Source organism: Trachypithecus francoisi, unplaced genomic scaffold (assembly GCF_009764315.1).
Source record: "Trachypithecus francoisi isolate TF-2019V2 unplaced genomic scaffold, Tfra_2.0 Lachesis_group11, whole genome shotgun sequence".
Taxonomy (NCBI): domain Eukaryota; kingdom Metazoa; phylum Chordata; class Mammalia; order Primates; family Cercopithecidae; genus Trachypithecus; species Trachypithecus francoisi.
In genome coordinates this window covers 119,549,598-119,574,502 of record NW_022681456.1, presented here as the reverse complement: position 1 = coordinate 119,574,502, position 24,905 = coordinate 119,549,598, and the positions used below count along the sequence as shown (strand labels likewise).

Genomic DNA, 24,905 nt, shown 5'->3' with positions numbered 1-24,905 from the left:
CAGACTTTATGTTATGAGAATCCCTGTCGAAAGCCATCGAGAGCGGTCTCTTAGCCTCCATATCTTTATTAGTAAAATATGGATATCAGCCGTGCCCAGCTCACAGAGTTCATGTGAGGATGAAGTGACATGACTGATAATGAGTTTGCACTGCCCGGTATGCAGTGATTCCTCAATACATTGCGGGGTGTGTTTTTTTCTTTTCTTTTAATAGGGGGTAGGGGGCTGCCCAGTCTCATTGCAGACAGTTAAAGGAATCCCAGCGCCAGGCACGGTGGCTCACGCCTGTAATCTCAACACTCTGGGAGGCCAAGGCAGGTGGATCATGAGGTCAGGAGTTTGAGACCAACCTGGCAACATGGTGAAAACCCGTCTCTACTAAAAATACAAAAAGGAGCCGAACCTAGTGGCGAGCGCCTGTAGCCCCAGCTACTGAGGAGGCTGAAGCAGGAGAATCGCTTGAACTCAGGAGGCAGAGGTTGCAGTGAGCCGAGATCACACCACTGCACTCCAACCTGGGCGATAGAGCGATACTCCATCTAAAAAATCCAGCAATCTAAGGCGGAACTCTGAAAATAGTTTCCCGTAGAAACACTGTTCTACACTGCAGTTGTATTCTATCCCACTATTATTACTCCCAAAGATTCTAAAGTTCCAGTGCTTTCACTTCATCCTAGAGGCTAAATGGGCTCCCCTGGACTCGCCTGGCAGAACTAACCACCTAGAAGAATGTTATATATGCACGGGGAAAATGTGAGTGTTACATAAGTTCCTTATAAACATGCTTTTGAAATAGAGTCCGCTCTTAAGTTTGATATGTCCTAAAATTTAATGTGTGAAGGAAGATACTTGGGAGACAATCCATTTATCAGGTTGATATATGGCAGATATTCTACTGACCTCCCTGAGCAAGAACCTTAGGAATGAGGCCAGGTGTCAGAAACACTCAGGGCCAAGGGTAGGGGAGCAAAACTGTGTTGTAAAGAGACCTAGATGGACGTGGGAGGAGGTGGGGTTCAATAGGAGGTCATGACCAATGCCCTGGCATGCAAAGGCTGGACCGGAGTCTTGAAAGAGCCTCAAAAATATAGAAAACCAGATCCTAAGAGCAAAATGCCAAGGGGGACCTTCTCATTAGTGAGGAGTCTGCAAAACAGAAAGGTTTTAGCCAGAAGCTTATAGGAGTAGATCTGGGACCCAAATTGAAAAGGAATCATGAGACCCATAATTTGAGAAGGAAATAGAATGGGCAGAAGAACTACGAAAACTATAGCTTCGAGTCTAACAGCCTATTTACAGGGGTGTCCAATCTTCTGGCTTCCCTGGGCCACACTGGAAGAAAAATTGTCTTGGGCCATGCATGAAACACACTAACACTAATAATAGCTGATGAGCTAAAAAGAAAAGAAAAGAAAAAAAGTAAAAAAGAAAAAAGAATGGCCGTGCATAAATCTCATAATGTCGTAAGAAAGTTTATGAATTTGTGTTGGGCCACATTCAAAGCCATCCTGGGCCTCATGCAGCCTGTGGAAGCTTACATAAGAGATGGATTTAGAACGTTGTGGGGGAAGTGCTTCATAAGGATTGAATAGCACCATAAACCTAAGCTAAACTGAAAGGTTTTAGAATTTAACTTGAGACACGTCAAATGCTTTTAGATGAAACTCAGGACTTTTCACTATAGTAAAGTTCAGCATGAAATTGACCTCATAGGGCCATCAGACAGCAGTGAGCAGGATGTGTAAGATTGAGGGAGGGGTTAAGAAATGGAGATGGTGGGTAAAGGAGCTGGCCTTTTGTGAGTACAGCTTCTTGCAGACTAGACTAGCAGGAGCCAAGAATGAACCTAAGCCAGACTCAGGTCTATTGGGCAGTGCTGGGCCTATCTCAACCCTGATAGCGTATCAGGTGCCCCATGCAGCTGCTGTAGTCTGTAGCTACATGTGAACCTAAAACATCACCGAGGTTTCTAGTGATACTGAAACTCAGCTAATAAACAGGGAATCCCCAGGGTTCCCCTCTACCCCATTCCTGACAGTGGCCATCCTGCCTCTGCTTGAATAACCTTAACTCACCTCTCATGAGGCACCCATCTCCCCGTTAAATGGTTGTCACTGGGAAGAATCCACCCCACACAGCCAGATCAAATTTACCCCCTGGTGACTTTCAGCCGCTGGTCCCCATTCTGCTCTCTGGCACTAGGTAGCTGAATCGAATCCTTCCATGAGAGTCCATTCCATTCCTCCTAAATCTTCTCTCTTCTAAGATAAGTAGTCCACATGACACAATCTTAATACCCAATTCAATGAGCGTTTCATGATGGTTTAATATATGCAAAGCACCATGCTTGTACCAAGTGGGACTCTAAAGTGAATATTATCTCCTTGCTCTTTAGGCAAGCAGGGTGAAGACAGAGGCGTAGATGATGGACACTAAAACAAAGACTGTAAGTACTGTAATAGCTACGCACAACTTACGATGGTGTAGGCATGGGGAAAGAGTAGCCCAGCTCACCTTGGAGGAGCTGGAAAGGCTCTAAGAAGGAGTGGAATTGAGTTGGAGTTGGAAAGACTTCAGCAATCAGATGTGAGAACGAGGTGGGTGGTGAGTGGATAGAAAATGGGACAAGGCTGAGGACCTTGTTTTCTTTTTCTTTTTTGAGGTTTTTTTTCTTTTTCCTTTGTTTTTCATTTTACTTTTATTTTTCATTAACAAGTAGTAATAATATATGTTTATGGAGTACAATTTGATGTTTTGATATAGGTTTACAATGTGGAATGATTAAATCAGGCTAATTAGCAAACCCATCACCTCACAAACTTACTATTTTTTGCAGTAGAAACATTTAAAATCTACTTTTAGCAATTTTGAAATGTAGAATACATTATTACTTACTATCGTTACCATGCTGTGCAATTGATCAGTAAAGCTTATTCCTCTTGTCTAACTGAAACTGTGTAGCCTTTGACCAACCTCTCTGCTTTTCCCAACCATCCCTCTACCCCCAGTCCCTGGGAACCACTATTGTACTCTTGACTTCTATGAGATCAACTTTCTCAGATTCCACCCATGAATGAGATCATGCAATACTTGTCTTTCTGTGCCTGGCTTATTTCACTTAGCGTAATGTCCTCCACATTCATCCATCTTGTCCCAAATCACAGATTTCACCCCTATTTAGGGCTGCATAGTATTCTATTGTGTATATATACCACATTTTCTTTATTCATTCATCTGTTGATGGACACCTAGATTGATTCCATATCTTGGCTATTGTAAATCATGTTGCAATGAACATGGGAGTTCAGCTGTCTCTTCAACATACTGATTTTAACGCCTTTGGATAAATACCCAGAAGTGGGATTGCAGGATCAGGACTTTGGTTTCTTAGCTTCTTGACCATATCTACAATGAGGGCCCTGAACGAGATGATTTCTAAAGTTTAGTGATAGAGACCAAAAGGAATATATGTCTGAGCACTCCAACTTACGCCAAAGCCTAAAAGTGAGAAGCCTGCCTATATCAAGGGAGTGTGTTTGGGGCAGGGGTAGTAGAAGAGCAAGAGGGTTCATGAATTCATTATTCTTGTCTCACTGATGCAGCACCCATCACCATTCTGATCAGGTCCCTCGGGGACATGGACAATGTCCTTAGAATGACGATGATGATGGTACCACCAGCATTACCACCACCATTTCTCTGGCATGTCAGTGAGTCAAACACCTTTGGAAACACCTTACATATTTACATTTACATCCCACTGAATCCTCATAGCAGCCCTGTGAGATGGATACAATTTTTATTATTCTCATTTTACAAATTAGAAAGCAGAGGCACAGAAAGGTTAAATAACTTGCCCAAGTTCTTAGCGCTAATCTAAGAGCAGAGTTAGGATTTGAAGGCAAGTAGTCTCACTGCCTGCTTTTCTTCCTCAAAAAACACAAGGGCAGGGCTGAACACAGCTCAGGGGACACAGTCTACACCAGTACAAGGTTACAATGGCACTATAACTTTTTCTTCTTTTTCTTTTTTTGAGACGAAGTTTCACTCTTGATGCCCAGGCTGGAGTGCAGTGGCGCAATCTCGGCTCGCCACAACCTCCACCTCCTGGGTTCGAGCAATTCTCCCGCCTCAGCCTCCCTAGTAGCTGGGATTACAGGCATGTGCCACCACACCCGACTAATTTTGTATTTTTAGTAGAGATGGGGTTTCTGCATGTTGGTTAGGCTGGTCTCGAAATTTCAACCTCAGGTGATCCACCCTCCTTGGCCCCCCAAAGTGCTGGGATTACAGGCGTAAGCCACCGCGCTCGGCCAGCACTATAACTTATTTTGCATTCGCATTAACTCAACCTCAGACAACACTGGCTTCCTTGGAACCACATACTGATGATTGAAGTGGAGCTGACAATCACCTAAAAATCTCTAAATGCCTTTGACATGAGCCACTCTTAAGCCAGGTCTCTCCCATTCTGTTCAGGTGCAGCTGATCAGTTCAACCTAAATGTTGGGTTTTACATTGAACCCTATAAAATTCCAGGTTTTAGCTCATAGTTTCACCCTACAATAATTTTTTTTTTTTTTTTTTTTGAGACGGAGTCTCGCTCTGCCACCCAGGCTGGAGTGCAGTGGCCGGATCTCAGCTCACTGCAAGCTCACCTCCCGGGTTTACGCCATTCTCCTGCCTCAGCCTCCCGAGTAGCTGGGACTACAGGCGCCTGCCTCGTCGCCCGGCTAGTTTTTTTTGTATTTTTCAGTAGAGACAGGGTTTCACCGCATTAGCCAGGATGGTCTCGATCTCCTGACCTCGTGATCCGCCCGTCTCGGCCTCCCAAAGTGCTGGGATTACAGGCTTGAGCCACCGCGCCCGGCCTCACCCTACAATAATTTTAAAACATATGTTACCTAATGTCACCTCTCCCAGCTTAGTAATAACATAAACAAAAACAGTTGACAGTTATGGGGGCCGTGACTTTGTGCCAGACACCCTGCTACGTGTTTGTTTTTTTAATATAATACCTTATATAATCATTTAGTCTTTATACAAAGTTAAATATTATTATTATTCTCACTTAATAGGATAGGAAACCAAGTCTAGTGAAGTTAAGAAGCTTGCTCAAAATCCAATTAGGGGCTGGGTGCGGTAGCTCATGCCTGTAATCCCAGCACTTTGGAAGGCCAAGATGGGTGGATCACCTGAAGTCAGGAGTTCGAGACCAGCCTGGCCAACACGGAGAAACCCCATACATACTAAAAATACAAAAAATTAGCCAGGCGTGGTGGCGCATGCCTGTAATCACAGCTACTTGGGAGGCTGAGGCAGGAGAATTGCTTGGACCCAGGAAGTGGAGGTTGCAGTGAGCCGAGATCGTGCCACTGCATTCCAGCCTGGGTGACAGAGTGAGACTCCATCTCAAAAAAAAAAGAAAAAAAAATCCAATTAGGAAGGGATTGACGCAAGACTCATACCTAGGATTATCTGACTCCAGGGCCTGAACTTTTATCTATATTCTCTCCAGCGTCCTCACATCTTCTACACATTCGTTATTATCTAAGTCAATCATGAAAAATGAAGAAACGGGCCGGGCACGGTGGCTCACGCCTGTAATCCCAGCACTTTGGGAGGCCGAGGTGGGTGGATCACGAGGTCAGGAGATCGAGACCAGCCTGGCCAACGTGGTAAAACCCCGTCTCTACTAAAAATACAAAATTAGCCAGGCGTGGTGGCACGCGCCTGTAGTCCCAGCTACTCGGGAGGCTGAGTCAGGAGAATCGCTTGAACCCAGGAGGTAGAGGTTGTAGCAACCCGAGACTGTGCCACTGCACTCCAGCCTGGGCGACAGAGCAAGACTCCATCTCAAAAAAAAAAAAGAAAAATGATGAAACAGAATCAGGGAGAGAATTCAGAGGAAAATGACATCCCTCCAGGTGTGTATGAACCGATTACTCATAGAGTCATAAACAGTTAGAGATTGAGGCATTTTTCACAAAATATTGAGGGCTGGAGAGGTTGAACAATTTGCTCCCACTCACACATCTAGGAAAGAGAGGAGATGGAAAAGTAAACAATCCAGAAAGGTCACGGCTTTCATTCCATCAACGCACAATTCAAGTACCTATACGTGGGAAACCATCTGAAAAGTTTTGTAATAACAGTTTCATCTAGCCAGCAATTCACCTCGTTCACATGCATCTCAGGAGGTCTTTGTCAGAAGCCTTGCTAGAGTGAACGTGCACTTCATCAAAGACACCCCGATCCGTGGGAGATGGGATTCCTTTGTGCTGACCTCCTCTCCAGCAACACAAGAAACTCACCATTCTAATGGTTCATAAATCATCCATTTAATAACTCAGTTTCCGATTTTGCAAGAATTAACATCAGTGCAGGGTTTCTGAGACCCGCCAACTTGCTGAAACAGTGCAAGCCACCTGCAGTCCTCGGCTACCACTCAGTGATTGGCCCTAGGTCTCCCTACTCTGGGCCTGAGATTCACTTACAGGTGCAAAACCCACCTGTGCCCTCTCCTCACAGGCAGAAAGCTTCAACTTCTCTCAGTCATTTCCAACTGAGACTGTTTTCCTTGGTAGAGAAGACAGAAGTCAAATGGACTCAGAGCGGTTCTGCCTTGTCTCTGCCTTCTGTTGTTGAGAATAAACCAGAAAAATCCCTTCTTCTGTCATTAACATTTTCAAGAAGCTCCGATCAGTCCAGTGCTCTTATTCCAGGCCTATTACACGCTTTCATATTTGTGTTTTCATAGCTGCTGACAAAGACTGTGTCCCTGACCAAACTTTAGTCAGGCTCCTCTGAGCCCAGTTAGGCACCATCCTTGGGCATGCCCCCACCCCCAATATCTGATCACCTGCAAAATCTGACCAAATTCCTCATCCCTCATCATCCCCCAGGCGATGTCTGATCACCCTGCCTGGTCGTCAGCAAGAATCACACCAGGTCAGCTTAGCCAGAATCCCCTGACTCCCAGTGTTTCTCCTCAGTAATTTTCCACCCACTGACCCCACCTTACTCCTTGGCTACAAATCGCCACTTGCCTGTGCTGCATTCAGAGTTTAACCCAGCTTCTCTCCCTGACTGCAAGACCCTACTGCAGTGGTCCCTACACTAATCCCGGATAAAATCTGCCTTACCATTTTAACAAGTGTCAACAGGAAATTTTTCCTTAACATCTCCTGTGGGCACTATTTGTCAGCATTTAAAGTGAGAGCTTATCCAAGAGCTTCCTTTTTAGCCTTGCAATCAAGCATCCTTTTTGCTTCTTTCTCCAGATCACTCCCTAAACCCCTCATCTATAGTAAGAAGCAGAAGCAGAATTGGACTCCAAGACTGTGCCTGAGGAGCCTGAGCCCTAAATCCTATGCTCTGTTGTTACCTGTATTATCTGTAAATAACTGAGCCATTGATTAAAACACAGCCAATAGGCTGGGCACGGTGGCTCACGGCTCTTGTAATCCCAGCACTTTGGGAGGCCGAGGTGGGTGGATCACCTGAGGTCTGGAGTTCAAGACCAGCCTGACCAACATGGTGAAACCCTGTTCCTACTAAAAATATAAAAGTTAGCTGGGCGTGGTGGTAGGCGCCTGTAATCCCAGCTACTCAGGAGGCTAAGGTAGGAGAATCGCTTGAACCTGTAAGGCCTCAGAGGTTGTAGTGAGCCAAGATTTCGCCACTGCACTCCAGCCTGGGCGACAAGAGTGAAACTCCATCTCAAAACAAAAACAAAACACAATCAATAAGAGAACCTTGAGATCTCTAACTAGATGCATCTCAATCAATTAAGCATGCAATCAAAGAGACTGAAGGGCACCTGAGATCCAGATAAGTTAAGTGATTTAACCAATGTTAAAGATTATTTTTTAAGGAGAAAAATCATGACTCTCACATGACATAAAAGATCATGTGGCAAATATTTTATTTAACTCATTTAACTTGAGCCAGCAAAATATTAAAACCAGCTCAAAGGAGAAAACTCCAACTACCACACATTTATAGTCAGATAAGAAATACTGAGATAAGGCCGGGCGCGGTGGCTCACGCCTGTAATCCCAGCACTTTGGGAGGCCGAGGCGGGCGGATCACGAGGTCCGGAGATCAAGACCACAGTGAAACCCCACCACTACTAAAAATACAAAAAATTAGTCGGGCACAGTGGTGGGCGCCTGTAGTCCCAGCTACTCAGGAGGCTGAGGCAGGAGAATGGCGTGAACCCGGGAGGCGGAGCTTGCAGTGAGCCGAGATTGCGCTACTGCACTCCAGCCTGTGTGACAGAGCAAGACTCCGTCTAAAAAAAAAAAAAAAAAGAAATACCAAACTATATTTACAAGCAGGCAAAACTGGAAAAACTGGTTAATATCTATAGGACAATAAACAATGGCATTCCACAGGAGACTATTTGCATTTTAATATGCAAGGAATTATTTGCATTACTATCAGTTTTCTATTTGTTAACTTGTTTCTAAGGAGTTGTAAAATAGCCTAATCAAAAGCAAATAAATAGGCATATCTCTATAAAATCAGATAATCCCCAAAGGCACTAACATTCCATTGAAAGGATATCCAGTAATCTCTTTGCCCATTGCAAATCTTTCCATTTTTCCCTACACCAAAGTCAAAAAGCAGTAATAGCAAATCCAGAAAAGAGGTGAAGAGCATCAACAAACTGGGCTGCATCTGAACCATGTGAAGAAGAGGATCAGGTTTAGTGGTTAGCATCATGGGCTTTAAAGACAGACTGCCTGGGCTCCCTCAAATTCCAGCTTTGCCTCATGTGCGACCCTGGGCAATTTTACTTAACTCTTTTTTTTGTTTTTCTTTTCTTTCTTCTTCTTCTTTTTTTTTTTTTGAGATGGAGTCTCTCTGTCACCCAGGCTAGAGTACAGTGGCTCCATCTTGGCTCACTGCAACCTCCCCCTCCTGGGTTCAAGCAATTCTCCTGCCTCAGCCTCCCCGAGCAGCTGGGACTACAGGCACGTGCCAACCACAGCCAGCTTTTTTTTTTTTTTTTTTGTATTTTTAGTATCGATGAGGTTTCACCATGTTGACCAGGCTGTTCTCAAATTCTTGACCTCAGGTGATCTGCCTGCCTCGGTCTCCCAAAGTGCTGGGATTACAGGTAGGCGTCACTGTCCCCGGACACTTTTTTTTTTTTTTTTGAGACAGAGTCTCTGTTGCCCAGGCTGGAGTGCAGTGGCATGATGTCGGCTCACTGCAACCTCTGCCTCCCGGGTTCAAGCGATTCTCCTGCCTCAACCTCCTGCTGAGTAGCTGGGATTACAGCCATGTGCCACCATGCTTGGCTAATTTTTGTGTTTTTAGTAGAGACGGGGTTTCACCATGTTGGCCAGGCTGTTCTCTAACTCCTGACCTCAGGTGATCTACCTGCTTCAGCCTCCCAAAGTGCTGGGATTACAGGCATGAGCCACCATATGTGGCCCTTTTTTTTTTTTTTTTTTTTTGAGACAGTTCTGTCACCCAGGCTGGAGTGCAGTGGTTTGATCACTGCAACCTTGAACTCCTGGGCTCAAGTGAGCCTCCCACCTCAGCCTTCAGAGTAGCTGGGACTACAGGCATGCAGTACCATTCCTGGTTAATTTTTTTGATTTTTTTTTTCTTTTTTTGTGGAGATGGGACCTTACTATGTTACCCAGGCTAGTCTCAGACACCTGGACTCATGCAATCTGCTTCCCAAAAGCACTGAGATTACAGGCGTGAGCCACCATATCCCACCTGCTTAACTCTTTTGTATCTCCATTTCTTCATCTGTAAAATGGGCATTACCGTAGTGCCTACTGCACAGCTGAGTTAATAATTGCCATAGACTCAGTAAAATAAGAACTTTTATTATTAGGCCTCTTTGGAGCCATGGCCATGAAAGCATGGCTATCTTTTCTCTAAAAATTTTGCCCAACTAGGCTCAGAATTCTCTCTCAACCATCTCCAGTTTTACAGTGAGATGAACATTCTTTCTCCAAGGTTCCCATTGCTTCTATGAGACCAACCAGTGCCTCTTTGTCAGCCAAATGCAAGGATAGAACAATGTTTATCACGGTGGCTTCCTTTGACTTGAGAGATGATATTAGCTTCAAGTGCGAAATGACCTTTGTTTATCAGGAGTCTTCCATGGAAGTCACGGAAGTCAGATCTCCTATCACAATTACATCCTGCCTTGGTGCCCCTGTGATCTCTGGACCAAGAATATCTTCCATCTCGTCTCTGGCCAGGCGAGTTATTGCAACACAGCACTATCACTTCAGTCCTTCTGTTATTTTGTCTTCACTCAAACCACAAATTAGAGGATCTTCTTACAGGTATGGGGAGAAGAAAATTTATTTTTCCTCTACCCTCCTAGGTTTTTTGGCTGGGGCCCTGCAAATTAGACTGACAAAAGAGATTAACAAAAGAAAAACAAGCAGAAGTTTATTATTAACACTTGCATACACACAGCATCGCTCAACGATGAGTAACTCAAAGGAGTGGTCAGAACTTGGGCTTATAGAGCACCTTTTAAAAACACATAAATTTGTAAAGAAGTGACAAGACAAACCGGGCGCGGTGGCTCATGTTTGTAATCCCAGCACTTTGGGAGGCCGAGGCAGGAGGATCGCTTGAAGTCAGGAGTTCGAGACCAGCCTGGCCAACATGGAGAAACCCTCTCTCTACAAAAATACAAAAATTAGCTGGGCACAGTGGCAGGTGCCTATAATCTCAGCTACTCTGGAGGCTGAGGCAGGAGAATCACTTGAACCTGGGAGGCGGAGGTTGCAGTGAGCTGAGATCGCACCACTGCACTCCAGGCTGGGCAACAGAGTGAGACTCCATCTCAAAAAAAAAAAAAGAAGTGACAACACAAAGGGAAAGAGCTTTAGGCTTCTGGAGGTGGCAAACTGTGGGAAGGTAAGTAGATGGGGAAAGTAATGGAAGATAAAGATTGCCGTAGTGAGGTTGGTTATGTAGGTTCCTCCAGTGCCATCTCTGGGCTGCTTAAGAGTCCAGAGTTGTCTCCAGTGATTGAGAATCTTCCTGTCCTCCCTGCTAGGGAGACGTGGGGAGCGGAGAGTTTCTCTTTCTTTCTTTTTTTTTTTTTTTTTTTTTTTTTTGAGATGGAGATGGGGTTTCACCATGTTGGCCAGGCTGGTCTTGAACTCCTGACCTCAGATGATCCACCCACCTCGGCCTCCCAAAGTGCTGGGATTACAGGGGTGAGCCACCGCACCTGGCCGAGAGTTTTTCTTGTGTCTGCTTAATCTTCATTGCCTTCAGCTCAAAATGATCTTAAGGTTAAAGTGGTGTACTTTTCGGGGGGTGACATCTTGACCCCTTCACTGATGTTCTTAATGAATGGTGCTTCTCCTCCTCTGCTCCTTTTCCCAAATCTTTCATTTCAACCAGTCACAGCCTTTTGTTGCTTCGTTCCATCTCTGATCCTATTTCATTGAGTTTCATCATTGAAATCAAAACAAGGACAAATGTCATAGCCCCAAAATAATCTGGTATCCACTCTAAAATCTGCTCATCTGGCCTTTCAAGTCTTACATGATTACTCATAGTGATGGGCAAAAACCCAACGTTTTCCTGAGGATGGGCTTTCTATCTATATTATTCAAACTCTTAGGCATTTTTATCTAAGATATATTTCCAGTGATTATATAAATCAATTCCAGAATCATAGAGTTAAGTGAATTGAAAGCATATATAACAGTTTCAAAAATATTCACACCAAATAATTCCACTCTCAGGCATCATTTCTCAGGAAACAACAGAAAATGTGAGCAAAGATGAAAAGCTATACCCTGCAGCATTATTTGTAACAGTAAGCACCTGAAGACAAACAAAGCATTAATATTATTATTATTATTTTGAGGCGGAGTCTCGCTCTGTTGCCCAGGCTGGAGTACAGTGGCACGATCTCGGCTCACTGCAACTTCCGCCTCCCAGGTTCACACCATTCTCCTGCCTCAGCCTCCCAGGTAGCTGGGACTACAGGCACCCACCACCACACCCAGTTAATTTTTTGTATTTTTAGTAGAGACAGGGTTTCCCTGTGTTAGCCAGGATGGTCTCAATCTCCTGACCTCGTGATCTGCCTGCCTCGGCCTCCCAAAGTGCTGGGATTACAGGCGTAAGCCACCGCGCCCGGCGACAAAAAAAACGTTTAAAAATAATTGCCTGGCTGAATTATTTTCTTTTATTTGATTTTGATTTTTATGTTTTGGAGACTGAGTCTCCCTCTGTCACCCAGGCTGGAGTGCAGTGGCACGATCTCAGCTCACTGCAACCTCCGCCTCCCGGGTTCAAGAGATTCTCCACTGGCTGAATATTTTTAATGCTATCATTCACTGGAATGATGCAGCCACTAAAGATTTTTATTTATGAAATAAGTATATTAGAAGTTATGATGGCTGGGCGTGGTGGCTCACACCTGTAATCCCAGCACTTTTGGGAGACCGAGGCCGACGAATATCTTGAGCTCAGGAGTTGGAGACCAGCCATTTTTGCCAGTCTGGCCAAAATAGTGAAACCCCGTCTTTATTAAGAATCCAAAAATGAGCCGGCGGTGGTGGCACATGCCTGTAATTCCAGCTACTCTGCAGGCTGAGGTGGGAGAATAGCTTGGACCTGGGAGGCAGAGGTTGCAGTGAGCCGAGATTGTGCCACTGCACTCCAGCCTGAGGAACAGAGCGAGACTCTGTCTGAAGGAAAAAAGAGCATCATCCTGTCTTTCCTCATAGAGAGGGGAGGGCAGAGAGTTTGTCCTGTGTTTACTTTTTCTCAAAGAAAAGAAGAGACATCCACCAAATTTTTAGCAGCAGTTCGTGCTGAATGACTGCATTATGGCAATCCTTATTATGTACCCTGTTTTACAAGTTTTCCACAACAGCATGTCTATGTTTAGAATCGGGAGAAAAGTGGTTTTTGTTTTTGCTGTTTAATATCTAACATGTGTTGTGACGTGTCTGTGGCCAACTTGTCAGGTGTGGAGATAGCACAGTTGAATGAGATGTGGACGGTTGCTCTCCTCAGCTTCTATGTGGGGTTTGCCCCTTCCCTGTGTTAATAGTTGCCTTGCCAAAACCTTTCAGGAAATTTTTTTTTTTTTTTTTTTTTTGAGACAGGGTCTGACTCTGTCACCCAGGCTGAGTGCAGTGCTATGATCATGGCTCATTGCAGCCTCAACTCCCTAGACCCCTGCTGGGCTCAAGAAATCCTCCCATCTCAGTCTCCTGAGTAGCTCAGTCTACAGGTGTGCTCCATCACACCCAGCTAACTTTTTATTTTTTTGTAGTGATGGGGTCTCGCCATGTTACCCAGGCTGGTTTCAAACTCGGGACACAGTCAGTCCTCCTGCCTCAGCTTCCCAAAGTGCTGGGATTGCAGGTATGAGCCACTGTGTGTGACCAAGACTCTTCAGGATTCTAAATGGTTTCTGCAACCAACATTGTTTAGTTATGTAACTCAGAACTCCAGTAGTCCATACTATGTGATGTGATTTTATCATAGCTTATATGCATTTGTGGGTTTATTGTTTGTTTGTTTTGTTTGTTTGTTTGTTTTGAGACAGGGTCTTACTCTGTCACCCAGGCTAAACTACAATAGCATGATCCTAGCTCACTGCCTCCTTGAACTCCTGGGCTCAAGCAATCTTCCTGCCTCAGACCACCCAGTAGCTAGGACTACAAGCATGTGCCACCATGCTACATTGTCTAGCTGGTCTTGAACACCTGGTCTCCAGTGATCCTCCCACCTCAGCCCCCTGAGTAGCTAGGACTACATGTATGAGTCATGCCTGGCTAATGAAAAAATAATAATAAGAAGAGATGGGGTCTCACTATCACAGGGTAAATCCCAAAATTGGGGTTCAGCCTGGGAGACCACATGGGTTCTTGGCTTCCCACAGGAATTCAAGAGTGAGCCAACAAAGCAAAACGAAAGCAAGTGTACTAAGCAAGTTAAGGAATAAAAGGGGGGTGCCGGGCACCGTGGCTCACGCCTGTAATCCCAGCACTTTGGGAGGCTGAGGCAGGCGGATCACCAGAGGTCGGGAGTTCCAGAACAGCCTGACCAACATGGAGAAACCCCATCTTGCCTAAAAATACAAAATTAGTCAGGCATGGTGGCGCATGCCTATAATCCAAGCTACTCAGGAGGCTGAGGCAGAAGAATTGCTTGAACCCGGGAGGCGGAGGTTGCGGTGAGCCACGATTGCGCCATTGCACTCCAGCCTGGGCAACAAGAGCGAAACTCCATCTCAAAAAGACAAAAAAAAAAAAAAGCGGGGGCTACTCCATAGGCAGAGCAGTGGCATGGGCTGCTTGATTGAGTGTACAGGTATTTCTTGATCATATGCTAAACCAAAAGTGAATTCTTCGTGAATTTTCTGGGAAAACGGTGGTGAGTTCCCAGAACTGAGGGTTTCTCCCATTTCAGACAATATAGGGTAACTTCCAGACATTGCCATAACATTTGTAAACTGCCGTGGGGCTGTAGGAGTGAGTGTCTTCTAGCACACCAGCGTAATGGTGTGTAATCATTGGCGTGTAATGAGCAGTGGGGATGACTGGAGGTTGCTTTCATCGCATCTTGGTTCTGGTAGGTTTGGGCTGCTGCTTTACTACATGTCATTTTATCAGTGGGGTCTTTGTGACCTGTACCTTGCAAACCAGTCCTGAAGAACTCTTATCTCATCACTATGTTGCCCAGGCTGGTCTCAAACTCCTGGCTTCAAGTGATCCTCTCGCTTCAGCTTCAGCCTCCCAAAATGCTGAGCTTACAGGTTTGAGACACTGAGCCAGGCCCTGTTTATTCTTGAATTGTTTCCAGTGAATACATCTCATCATTCCCCCTCCCCCACAAAAAAAGATGGCAAGTTTTTATAAAAAGAGAAAAATCATTCTTAGTATTTCTTTAATACCCTCTACATTGACCACACTGGTGCAAAAAATATTAGTTTGTTAGTGACAATTCACCTTGAATTAGTAAATCTCTAACTTTCCCATAACTACCATGTTTGTCTCTTGTGGATCTGTTTGCCTAATATTAAAATGACCCATTCTTCCCCACTTTTACGAAAATAACATTAATTCCCCTTTCACTATTCACACTTCCTTCATCGTCACAGTTTGACCAGCGGTCCAGGGTTTATGATCTCAAGTGTGGCCATACATATCTATTTCACGTAAGACTCTGGATAGAGCATAAAATCAGAAGTAACTGTTTCCCACTTCATATAATAGGGAATTCCATCTCTAAAATTATGACATTTGACCTTTCAGTGGTTTTTTGTGGTTTTTTTACTATGGCTGTGGTTAGATTCCATTTTGAACACTTTTCCAGTGGTTCCACTTGAATACAATCTTTGAGTCATGTAGGAGAGGTGACATGATATAGTGTAAAGCCAGAAAGACCACGATTTGGATCTCAGCTCAACTGATAGCGATCCCTAGCAAGATACCTCACCTCTCTGAGCCTCAGTTTCCTCATCTGTGCAATGGGAATCATAACACCTGCCTCTCAGTGTTGTTAAGATTAAATATGTGGGCTGGGCGCAGTGGCTCAAGCCTGTAATCCCAGCACTTTGGGAGGCTGAGGAGGGCGGACCACCTGAGGCCAGGAGCTTGAGACCAACATGGCGAAACCCCTGTCTCTACTACAAATACAACAATTAGCCAGGCGTGCTTGTGCAAGCCTGTAATCCCAGAAACTCAGGAGGCTGAGACAGGAGAATCGCTTGAAGCGATTGAAGTGAGCCAAGATCGCACCACTGCACTCTAGCCTGGGTAACAGAGTGAAACTCTGTCTCCAAAAAAAAAAAAGATTACATATGTGTACAGTACCTGTACCATGTTAGGTGGTCAGTAAACATTTGTTCAACTAATAACAACTGATAAGGAGAGTAAAGAAGTATCAGAACACCCATGTAGTTATCCCAAAGGGCAGGAAGAGTGCTAGGTAATGGATACAGAATTGCTTTTAGAGTCAAATTACAGGGACAAAGATCAGCCCCTCCTTCAATTAAAGAGCCAGGGGCAGGGCTTAATAAGGAAGTGGTTCTCCTTTAAGCCTCTTTTCAGCCTGAGTCCTAACCCTGAAGAAGCTACAGCCTGGAACGCTAAACTTCATGAATCTTTCCAAACGACAAGCCAAGAAGACCTGTTGAAAGTTTCCTCTTGAGTTTCGTGGAGAGAATCTCAGGTCTAGAAATATCCTTACTGCCACCTGACCTGAAGCCAAGAAATCACTGACAGCTTCCAGACCAGGTAACACCAGGAGGCACCAGTCTTCATTCTCAGCCTTCGCAGGAGGACACAGCCCGGTCTTTAGCTGTGTGCCAAATGAGGCGGTCTAATTTGGGGAGTTCTTTACTGGGTTTATGACAAAGTCCTTATCATGTAAGTCTCCGGACACAAAATGACATTGAGAATCTAGTTTATCGGGGTTTCCAGGAAACAGAAAGAAAGGTTATTAGGTTTCTCTTTCATTTCTCTTTTGCTACAAAGAGTTTGGGACAACATTCAGTTAAGAACACATTACTGCTTGAGGCATGTGACGTTACTCAGTCCTCCCTGCTTATGTATCTGGGGAGGTATGCAATGACATGACAGCCTTTCCGTGGCCAGGGACACCATTGCCCAAGCTGGAGACCACGGGGATGCGGGGACTGGAGCCAGCGTGGGAATTCCTGGTTTGAGATCGGAGTCCTGAGTACCTTGTGGGAACTTGGGCACTCATCCGCAGGAGGTCTAGACCCCCAGAGAATGCCTTGAGTCTGAGGCACAGGTAAATGGAAGACCCTTCTCTCTCCCCTCCAGAAAGCTCCCTCCTCCCTGAGCTCCCTGCCCCGTTCTTTCCACAGTCAGAGCCTTGGACCTTCTGTTTGGTGAATATGACCTGAAGCTCTGTCTAGCCTTCAGCTTCTGTTGTGGGAAGTTAAGGCACTTTCTGTCACTCCTCATTTCACCTTTAGTATTAAAGAACAGTCCAGGCCAGGTGCGGTGGCTCACGCCTGTAATCCCAGCACTTTGGGAGGCCAAGGCAGGCAGATCACGAGGTCAGGAGATTGAGACTATCCTGGCTAACACGGTGAAACCCCGTCTCTACTAAAAATACAAAAAAATTGCCGGGCGTCGTGGCGGGCGCCTGTAGTCCCAGCTACTCGGGAGGCTGAGGCAGGAGAATGGCGTGAACCCGGGAGGCGGAGCTTGCAGTGAGCTGAGATCCGGCCACTGCACTCCAGCCTGGGCGACAGAGCGAGACTCCGTCTCAAAAAAAAAAAAAAAAAAAAAAACCGGTCCAGGCAGAAGGACAAAGACCCTGAGAGGTCTAAAGTGAGGGGGAGAGGAGAAGGGCAGAAGGGGAGGCTCCAGACAACAGAACCCAAGCTGAGCTTAGGATGTGCTGTGGGAGGCTCCAGAGGGATGAGTGCCAGCGCCCACGAGATCCACTCAGGCCTCAACTGTGTGTCCTGAGCACATGAAGTCAGCTCTTCTGCTGGGACAGCTGCCAAGGGGTTCTCCACACCCCTCACCACTGGGACAGGCAGAGGCACAGCGAACCAGCTGTCCAGCGTAACTGGGGCACTAGGTGGTGGCCGCCTCTGTGTGTGGAAACACGAGGTGCTTGCTACGGTTTCCTCTGTGTGCTCATCCATTAGCTGCCACCCACTGGGAGGAAAGTGAAATCTGACCTCAACAAGTGAGTCCACAGAGCGAGAACCCTACGACAGTGCATCTGCCACTACCTGGAATGTAGGTGCTTGTTGCAGCGTGGCCTTCCCAGCCGGCCTCTCAGCACATCTGGCCAGGCAGCCAGTGTTCCTAAAGGACACGCTGGTACCAGACGTGGAGGACCCTGGCCACCTCGGGGAGGGAAAGAGGCCAAGAAAAGAACCTCTGTAGCCTTGCTTCTGAGAGTGCAGGTTTGTTATAGATAAGGAGCAGGAAGGTAAACAGGGCAGTGAGGCAGGGTTGTGTGCTCTGCAGCCCTGAATTAGAATAAGCGTCACGGGTTTCACTCAGGAACGGAAATCTCCCCTCCAGGTTCTGAACCAGCACTCAGGGGCCCTACCCAGGGCTTCTATCACCATAAGCATAAAACTTATGGTTTACATTTCCATAAACCCCAAAGTTGGGCTTCTTGGATAAAGTACAATTTCTGTAGGAACAGCTGAAACCAGAAGGGATCTAACCTATGATAATACTCGCTCGCTGCTGCTTGAAAGTAAGACCTAGCTGTAAACTGGACAATCAAGTAATTTATAACGAGGATTAGAAGAAACAAAAACTCCATGTTTGTGTGGGTGGGTTTTTTGTTTTTTCTTTATTTTTGTTTTTTAAGAGAGTGTCTTCCTCTGCCACCCAGGCTGGAGTACACTGGGTGTACAGTCCGGGCAGAAGGCACGAAGACCCTGAGAGGTCTGAAGTGAGGGGGAGAAGGGCAGAAGGGGAGGCTCCAGGCAACAGATCATATGGCACAATCATAGCTCACTGCAGCCTCCAGCTCCCAGGCTCAAGTGATTCTCTCTGCTCAGCCTCCCAAGTGGTGGAGACTGCAGGTGCACACCACCACGCCCAGCTAATTTTTTTCATTTTTTGTAGAGACAGAGCCCAGGCTGGTCTTGAACTCCTGGGCTTAAGCGATCCTGCCCCTGGGCCTCCCAAAGTGCTGGGATTACAGGCGAGAGCCACTGGGTCCGGCATCTGCATTTGTTAAATACATTTAAACCCTCTTAACCCTTTTGTCTCCATTTGTTCTCTTTTGCTCCCTGCTCTCCAGGCTCTTATGGCAGTGGCCCCCGCCCTCCCTGCGCTGTAGGGTAGCCTCCTTCTGGGGCTGGCTCCTAAGCACTGTTCTTTCTGCCTGTCTCTCATCCTCTTTCATCCTTAGCTTTGCCTGTCGGCTGGGCCAAGTCACAGCCTTTCTAGCCTGTAAGACAACAAAAATCTCACATTTTACGAAATGGAAGGACTAAGTACTCCATCTTGACCTCAGTGGTTTCCCCCGATTTCTGATGTTGCTGCTGAAACAGCATTAGCAAACCTGTTTCTTAAAGAAGCCCTCTCTCCAATGACAACACTCCTCTCACACACACACACATATACAGGCGCACACACACACACACACACAATTTAAAAGCCCTCGCATTACATTCAAAAGGTCTGGATTGTTTCTAACGTACATGGAGATTTCTTCAGCACAGTGTTACTGGTTTGACGAGGGGGCACAGCCTCCTACCCAAGGACACAGTTCCTGAAGGACCAGGGTGCACATCCTTCCTACAGTACCCTGAGCTGCTCAGTCCAAAAGGAAGCCTTGAATCAAAAGCCTCATGAATCTTCTCCTGAGAAATCCCATGTCCAGTCTCTTGCTAGACTCTGCCTTTTCCCCACCAAGTCTGCCGTACCTAATTCTGACCACAGACCTTGCCAGAGCCTCACCCAGCTTGGTGACCCGCTTTGCCTGCTTGCACACACCTCAGGTCTCAGTGTTTCTCAGCAACAGCTTCCACTTCTAGGGGGACCAGAGTTAGCAAGCAAAAAGGCAAGACAGCCAGTTATGTTTGAATGTCAGATAAACAACAAATATGAGTGTTTTTTAGCCTATAATATTTATTGGGGACATATACTAATATTTATGGTATATTAGTGTCATGATATTTGGGACATATACTAAAAAATTATTTGCTCTTTATCTGAACTTCAAATGTGACCGATGTGTCCTGTATTCTGAATGTGTCTGGCAGTCCTATAATCAATCATCCAGTCAGTCATCAGATATCTGAGCACCTACCATGTGTCAAGCACTACTCTAGAGAACCCACATAGCCCAGTCAGTGCAGCATCAAGCGCTACTCTAGGTGCTGGGGAAGCCAGCCAAAGTCCCGCCTTCATATCTTACAGTATGTCTACTTTGTTTTTATATACATATACACTATATATACTTGCAGATATGTACCTTTTTATTTATTTTCTTTATTATTATTATTATTTTTTTTTTTTTTGAGACGGAGTCTGACTCTGTTACTCAGTGCAGTGGCACCATCTCAGCTAACTGCAACCTCTACCTCCTGGATTCAAGTGATTCTCCAGCCTCAGCCTCCCAAGTAGCTGGGATTACAGGCATGTGCTACCACACCTGGCTAATTTTTGTATTTTTAGTAGAGACGGGATTTCACCATGTTGGCCAGGCTGGTCTTGAACTCCTGACCTCAAGTGATCTGCCCACCTCGGCCTCCCAAAGTGCTAGGATTACAGGCATGAGCCACTGCACCCAGGTCAGATATGTACTTTTTAATGGCAATGTTACCACATTTAATGAGATTATCTTTTTAAAAATATTTATAATTTTAAATTTTTAAAAAGAGGGATGGGATCTTACTTGTTGCCTAGACTGGTCTCCAAATCCAGGCCTTAAGTGATCCTCCCACCTTGGCCTCCTAAGGTAGTGGGATTACAGGTGTGAGCCATGGTGCCAGCCAAGATGATCAATACTTCCTTAATATCATCTAAAATATACACCATGTTTAGTTCTCTATCATCTCAAAGATATCTACATCTTTATACCATAAGTATGTTTGAATTAAGATTTAATAAAGATCCACTCATGAAATCTAATTGACCTTTCCTTTTATATATATATGTGTTTCTTTTTTCTTTTTATTTATTTATTTATTTTTGAGACGGAATCTTCCTCTGTCACCCAGGCTGGAGTGCAATGGCACGATCCCTGCTCACTGGAACCTTTGCCTCCCGGGTTCAAGTGATTCTCCTGCCCCAGCCTCCCAACTAGCTGGGATTACAGGCACCCACCATCATGCCCAACTAATTTCTGTATTTTTTTAGAGACGGGGTTTCACCATGTTGGCCAGGCTGGTCTTGAACTCCTGCCTCCCAAAGTGCTGGGATTACAGGCATGAACCATCATGCCCTGCCTGACATGTTTCTTTTCTTTCTTTTTTCTTTTTTGAGATAGAGTTTCACTCTTGTTGTCCAGGCTGGAGTACAATGGCACAATCTCGGCTCACCGCAACCTCTGCCTCCCAGGTTCAAGTGATTCTCCTGCCTCAGCCTCCCGAGTAGCTGGGATTACAGGCATGCGCCACCACGCCTGGCTAATTTTGTATTTTTAGTAGAGACAGGGTTTCTCCATGTTGGTCAGTCTGCTCTCGAACTCTCGACCTCTGGTGATCCACCCGCCTTGGCCTCCCAAAGTGCTGGGATTACAGGCGTGAGTCATCGTGCCCTGTCTGATATGTTTCTTACGTCTCTTTTAAGCTGTAGCAGTTCTCTGTCTTCACCTCTTTTTGGTGCTATTTATTTGTTGAAGACAACTGGCCATTTGTCTTGCAGAATTTACCACATACTGAATTTGGATAGCTGCCTTCTTGTGGTCGTTAGCTTATTTCTCTGTCCCCTGTATTTCCTGTAAACTGATCATTAGATCCAGAGGTTTGATCAGATTCGGATCCAATGTTTTTGGATCAGGAGACACATAACGGTTGTCTCATCTTTAGGGAGACCAAGATTGGTCATTGGGAACAGGGAAGTGGAGCTGGGGTGAGTATAGGGTCACCAGATGTCCCTTACAGGCAGAATGGACAGGGCTGCACTGCGGGGATGGTTGAGGGGAGGGTGGGATGACTGGAAAATGCATGGGGGAGGGTGGGCTTGGATGGAACTGGGGAGCCGGAAGGGGTAAGTGGAAAAGCGGGAAGGAACATGACCTTTGAGGAGACGTTGACGTGACTCCCGACAGAGCAACCGGTTTGCATGTGAGTGAAATGCATGTAAGTGAATGTGAAATTGGAGCAGTGGCAGGAAGAAAGATTGTCCAAGCCCTGGAATAAGACAGGAATGTGAAGAAACAGCAGAGGGGGAGGAAGGATGGCGGTCATGACCCCCACTTCATGCCATACTCCTCAAGCATTTGCTTACATTCAGTTATGTGAGGGGGGTTCATGGGGCTTGGAGGTTGTGTAATTGTGTCTGTGTAGTTGGTCTGGCCGGTTTTGCAACTTGCCCTTTGCTACACTGGGAGAGCCATTTCTGTCCCCTCATTCGTCACCTGATGTTGTGGTGTAGCCCCCTGCATCCCTCCCAGGCTCACTTCCATCAGTACGCACCTAGCCAGGAACCCTTGCTTTCCTGGGGCCTGGCCAAGGAGCAGTTCCTCAGATAAACAGCTTCGCTATCGGCCAGTATGAGCCTCCTCTGAGTAAATGAGAGGATACAGTGATGGAAACAGGCAGCATCCAGCAGGCCGTTAGGGGAGGTATTTCAGCTCCTACACCTCCTTCTAACAGCAGAACCAGGGGGAAAAGTTAGAGAATATCCTCATTCTATCAATAATGTGGACACCCGAGGGACAAAAAGATGGAGTGGCTTACCCAAGGATGTTGCAAGTTAGAAGCTGAGCCAGTCCTGGCCATCTGTCCTTCAGACACCCAGGTCAATTTGTCTGTACCGCCTCACATTGCCTCAAACCCTGTCTCCAGTTACTGTCCCATTTCTTTATAATTTGGTCCTGGTATGACAGGGTACGGTGGAAAGAAAAAGAGGAACATGCCAGCCAATCCCCTTAATATCGCTGCAGCTTCTTTACCATCACACCAGCTTACATGCCGAAAGACGGTCTTGATTTAGGACCAGGAACGGAAGGGAACATGATTAAGAGCCATATTAAGACAAAGCCTGAGGCCAGGCATGGTGGCTCATGGCTGTAATCCCAGCACTTTGGGAGGCTGGGGCAGGTGGATCACTTGAGCCTAGGAGTTTGACACCAGCCTGGGCAACAGAGTGAGACCTCGTCTCTAAAAAACAACAAAAAAAAATTAGCCAGGTGTGGTGGCGTGTGCCTGTGGTCCTAGCTGCTTGAAAGGCTGAGGTGAGAGAATCCCTTGAGCAGGGGAGGTTGAGGCTGTGGTGAGCTATGATCTGCACTCCAGCCTGGGCAACAGAGCAAAATTGAGTCTCAAAAAAAAGAGAGCCTGAGGGCCAAGGACAACAGCTGAACTAGAAAAAAACATAACTACCACTTTTGAGCCAGGTTCTGTGCAGGGACTTCTCTTGTGTATCTTACACCCTCACAATGTCTGTGCGAGGTGACTATTATTATTTGCAATTTGCCTATAGGAAGTTCACGTTTGGAGAGGTGAAGTAACCAGCCACAGGTCACAAAACTAGTCATTGGCATGGCCACAATCTGAATTTGGGACTATTAGACTGAGAAACCCACGCTAATTCTTGATACACTCACTGCCTGGGACATTTCACACGGTAGATCTGGGCTTTCTCGCATCCGAGACAAAAAGGAAAATGTAGTCCTTAACAGACAGCAGAAGGAAACAGATTATTAGCAAAAACAACTGCTTTCCTAGCAGGAAACCAGAGAAGGAGTTATTTCATGTAAGCTTAAGCCAAGGAAATTGAACAAAATCAGTTCTTTATCTATCCTGTTATTCGCATGGAAATAGACAAAATGCTTGCATCCTGTTGTTTTAGTGCTTGTACTGATCTTTTTAAAACATGCCTGTGATCACATCACTCTACTCAAAACTTTGAACAGCTCTCCATTGCCTCCATCCGTGTGTTGTTTCAAATTCGTAAAAAGTAAATAAAATAACAGGATGCTTTTTTCAGATGAAATTTTACATGGCATACCACATATAGCAAGAAAAAAGAAAGAGAGAGAGAGGAGAGAGAAGCCTGGACAAGCTAAAGCAGAGGGTAGAGAGAGAAGGAACTGAGGAAGGGAAGGGTCAGGTCCCAGGCATTTCTCTTCCCTGAGTTGGCCTCCCTCTTTTGCCACCTCCCCAGCAAGACCTTTAACTCCACAGTCCACAGCTCCTTTTGAAATATACTGATCAACGTGAGAAAAGGCGAAGCTTCAGCCTGATAGTCGAAGACCACCATGATCTGGACGCAAGTGCTAGTTCACTTATTTTCCCTCCACTATTTTCAAGCCCTGGCAATCTCGGCTCACTACAACCCCCAGCTCCTAGGTTCAAGCGATTCTTCTGCCTCAGCCTCCCAAGTAGCTGGGTCCATAGGCATGCGCCACCATGCCTGGCTAATTTTTGTATCTTTAGTAGAGACAGGGTTTCACTGTATAGGCCAGGCTGGTCTTGAACTCCTGACCTCGTGGTCCACCCACCTTGGCCTGCCAAAGTGTTGGGATTACAGGCATGAGCCACCGCACCCGGTAGTTCATTTTCTTTGTGTGGAGTTATCTGTGGCCTTGTCTCTCTTCCCACCCCAGTAAGACTGTGACTTTTGCCTCTCTACCCTCCAGTACAAACACAAGTAGATGTTCAATAAATGTTTACTGAGTTTTCACCCCTGTCACTCCTAACCTGCAAAGAGTAAATGGCCCTGCATAGAAGGGCACAGTGTGGACTTTGTTGTTACAGGCCCAACATGTGTAGCACCAGTGCGTGTGACCTGGAAGAAATCCCCCTAGATGATGATGACCTAAACACCATAGAATTCAAAATCCTCGCCTACTACGCCAGACACCATGTCTTCAGGAGCACCCCTGCTCTCTTCTCGCCAAAGCTGCCGAGAACAAGAAGTTTGTCCCAGAGGGGCCTGGGGAATTGGTCAGCAAATGAGTCATGGACACAGGTGTCCTGGCCTTGCAGAAATTCCCAATCCAGTGAGAAGGCCATCAACCTTGGCAAGAAAAAGTCTTCTTGGAAAGCACTCTTTGGAGTAGTGGAGAAGGAAGATTCGCAGAGCTCACCTGCCAAGATCTCTGCTCAGGGTCTAAGGACATTGGGATACCAAGATTCGCACAGCCAGCAGTGGTCCAGATCTCTTTCCAGCGTGGAGCAGTGCTTGGAGCATGAAGGTAGGCATCTGGGATTTATCTCTCCCGCATCCTCGTTTTTCCCTTCTTTG

At 45.9% G+C, this 24,905-nt stretch overlaps 1 protein-coding gene across 5 annotated transcripts in view; it reads left to right on the top strand.

The window, feature by feature from the left end:
• Positions 1 to 639: 639 nt before the first annotated feature.
• BCL2L14 (BCL2 like 14) overlaps positions 640 to 24,905 on the top strand; it is a 43,712-nt gene continuing 19,446 nt past the window's right edge. The window contains exons 1-5 of one of the 5 annotated variants that reach the window (XM_033222841.1): positions 657 to 753; positions 2,396 to 2,446; positions 13,298 to 13,389; positions 16,072 to 16,268; positions 24,416 to 24,855. In XM_033222841.1, the coding sequence (XP_033078732.1) occupies positions 24,423 to 24,855 (433 nt within the window). In that variant the 5' untranslated portion in view covers positions 657 to 753; positions 2,396 to 2,446; positions 13,298 to 13,389; positions 16,072 to 16,268; positions 24,416 to 24,422. Of the gene's footprint in view, positions 754 to 2,395; positions 2,447 to 10,125; positions 10,323 to 13,297; positions 13,390 to 16,071; positions 16,269 to 16,628; positions 16,789 to 24,415; positions 24,856 to 24,905 lie in introns of all 5 variants that reach the window. The other 4 variants (XM_033222843.1, XM_033222840.1, XM_033222839.1 and 1 more) reach the window with 4 other exon arrangements.